Genomic DNA, 1,535 nt, shown 5'->3' with positions numbered 1-1,535 from the left:
ATCTCCTCTCACGTGCACGAGCAGCTGGATAGAACAGGTGGATTTACGCAGCTCATTTACACACTTTTCCTGAAGATAGAAGAGTTTGTTGAATATGACGTGACATGTTCGTACGAACCCTTTGTACGAACAAAAGTAAGAGAAATTTAGGATAAGAATACGAACATGTTCTTGCATGAGGCCCAGTGTTTTAACACAGTTTAATGTAAAATAGAAACAGAATTCTATTAACAGAGTTTGATGATATTTCCCATCATGCACCTGTGGTCTGCTGGATGACTCTCAGCTACGACCACATCAAACTCTCTCTCCGTATCTGTAAAATCAGCATTAGCTAACGTCAGCTAGCTGTGGCGGCCATCTTGAATGGTGTTAATGAGTCTCGATGTTCATCCAATCATCACTCTCTTGATGAAACCGTCAGCCTGTCCCTCTGTGAGAAACCTTCCTCTGACCCGGTTCTGTTCTGGGTTCTAGGACAACATCCTGGTGGTGAGCGATACCACGAACCACCCCATGTCCATCGTCAGCTCCACGAAGAGCAGGTTAGACAGGAAGTCACTTTGAATGTAGTTTCAAAATAAAAGCACCTGAACCTGACCTGTGCCGTCCGCCCCGCAGACTGGCCCTGCAGCACGGTGACGGTCACGTGGTGGACTACCTGAGCCAGCCCGTCATCGACTACATCCTGCAGAGTCAGCTCTACATCAACGCCTCAGGATAGAGGATGGAGGAGGCGGAGCTTCTGCAACTGTCAGCGATATAAATAGACCCCTCCCCGTACAGGAAACTGGAACTTCTTGTCTGTATCCTGCCCCTCCTTCATGTGTCGTGTAACTTCAGGAGGTTCTTTAAGTTTCATGTTTATAAATTAGGGATGCATGACGGACATCTGAGCATGCTCAGTGTGCACGGACTGACAGGGAACCAGAACCAGAACCAGAACTCACCTGCTGGAAGGTTTTAAATTACACCAGAGTCTGCAGAAAAACCTCAGAGGTTTGGTTTAGACCCGATGAACCCGTCTTATTTTTATTATTTCTTCTGATTCTGATTTCTGACCCTGAAGTTCCCAAAACATCAAGTGTGAGGTCTGGGTCGTTTCCAGAAACAAATCCAAAACAAAACCTGTTCTTCAGAACATTTGTTGTTCAAACGAGATATTCAAACTGGAGCTTAGACCTGAAATGTCTGCAGACTTTAAACAAGAAATGCTTTTAGAAGTAATCTTTTTTTAGCAGCCGAAGTTCTGAAAATACAGATTTAAGTTTTAAAACTTAAAACTCAGATCAGAAAGTGTAAAAAATCCAACCTCTTCCTGCCTCGAGTCTGAAAACAGACTCTTTGTTTTTGTTACAAAACAAACGAGTGAAAACATAAAGAACTTTATTAGACATCAGGGTAGCTCAGATGTTAGCCTTTAGCTAGGTTAGCTCCAATGTTAGCCTTTAGCTGGGTTAGCTCCAATGTTAGCCTTTAGCTGGGTTAGCTCTCATGTTAGCCTTTAGCTGGGTTAGCTCTCATGTTAGCCTTTA

General features: G+C 43.8%; 1 protein-coding gene across 1 annotated transcript in view; it reads left to right on the top strand.

Moving 5' to 3' along the window:
• Nucleotides 1–1,529, top strand: part of nmnat2 (nicotinamide nucleotide adenylyltransferase 2) — a gene marked incomplete at its 5' end in the record, with an annotated part of 7,476 nt that extends 5,947 nt beyond the window's left edge. Inside the window, 2 exon segments of the mRNA XM_014027445.1 lie at nucleotides 478–545; nucleotides 622–1,529. Of these exon segments, the coding sequence (XP_013882899.1) occupies nucleotides 478–545; nucleotides 622–724 (171 nt within the window).
• Between the last annotated feature and the right edge of the window lie 6 nt (nucleotides 1,530–1,535).

Source organism: Austrofundulus limnaeus, unplaced genomic scaffold, assembly GCF_001266775.1.
Source record: "Austrofundulus limnaeus strain Quisiro unplaced genomic scaffold, Austrofundulus_limnaeus-1.0 Scaffold649, whole genome shotgun sequence".
NCBI lineage: Eukaryota > Metazoa > Chordata > Actinopteri > Cyprinodontiformes > Rivulidae > Austrofundulus > Austrofundulus limnaeus.
Note: the sequence above shows the minus strand (reverse complement) of the source record. Positions and strands in the feature narration are given on the sequence as shown.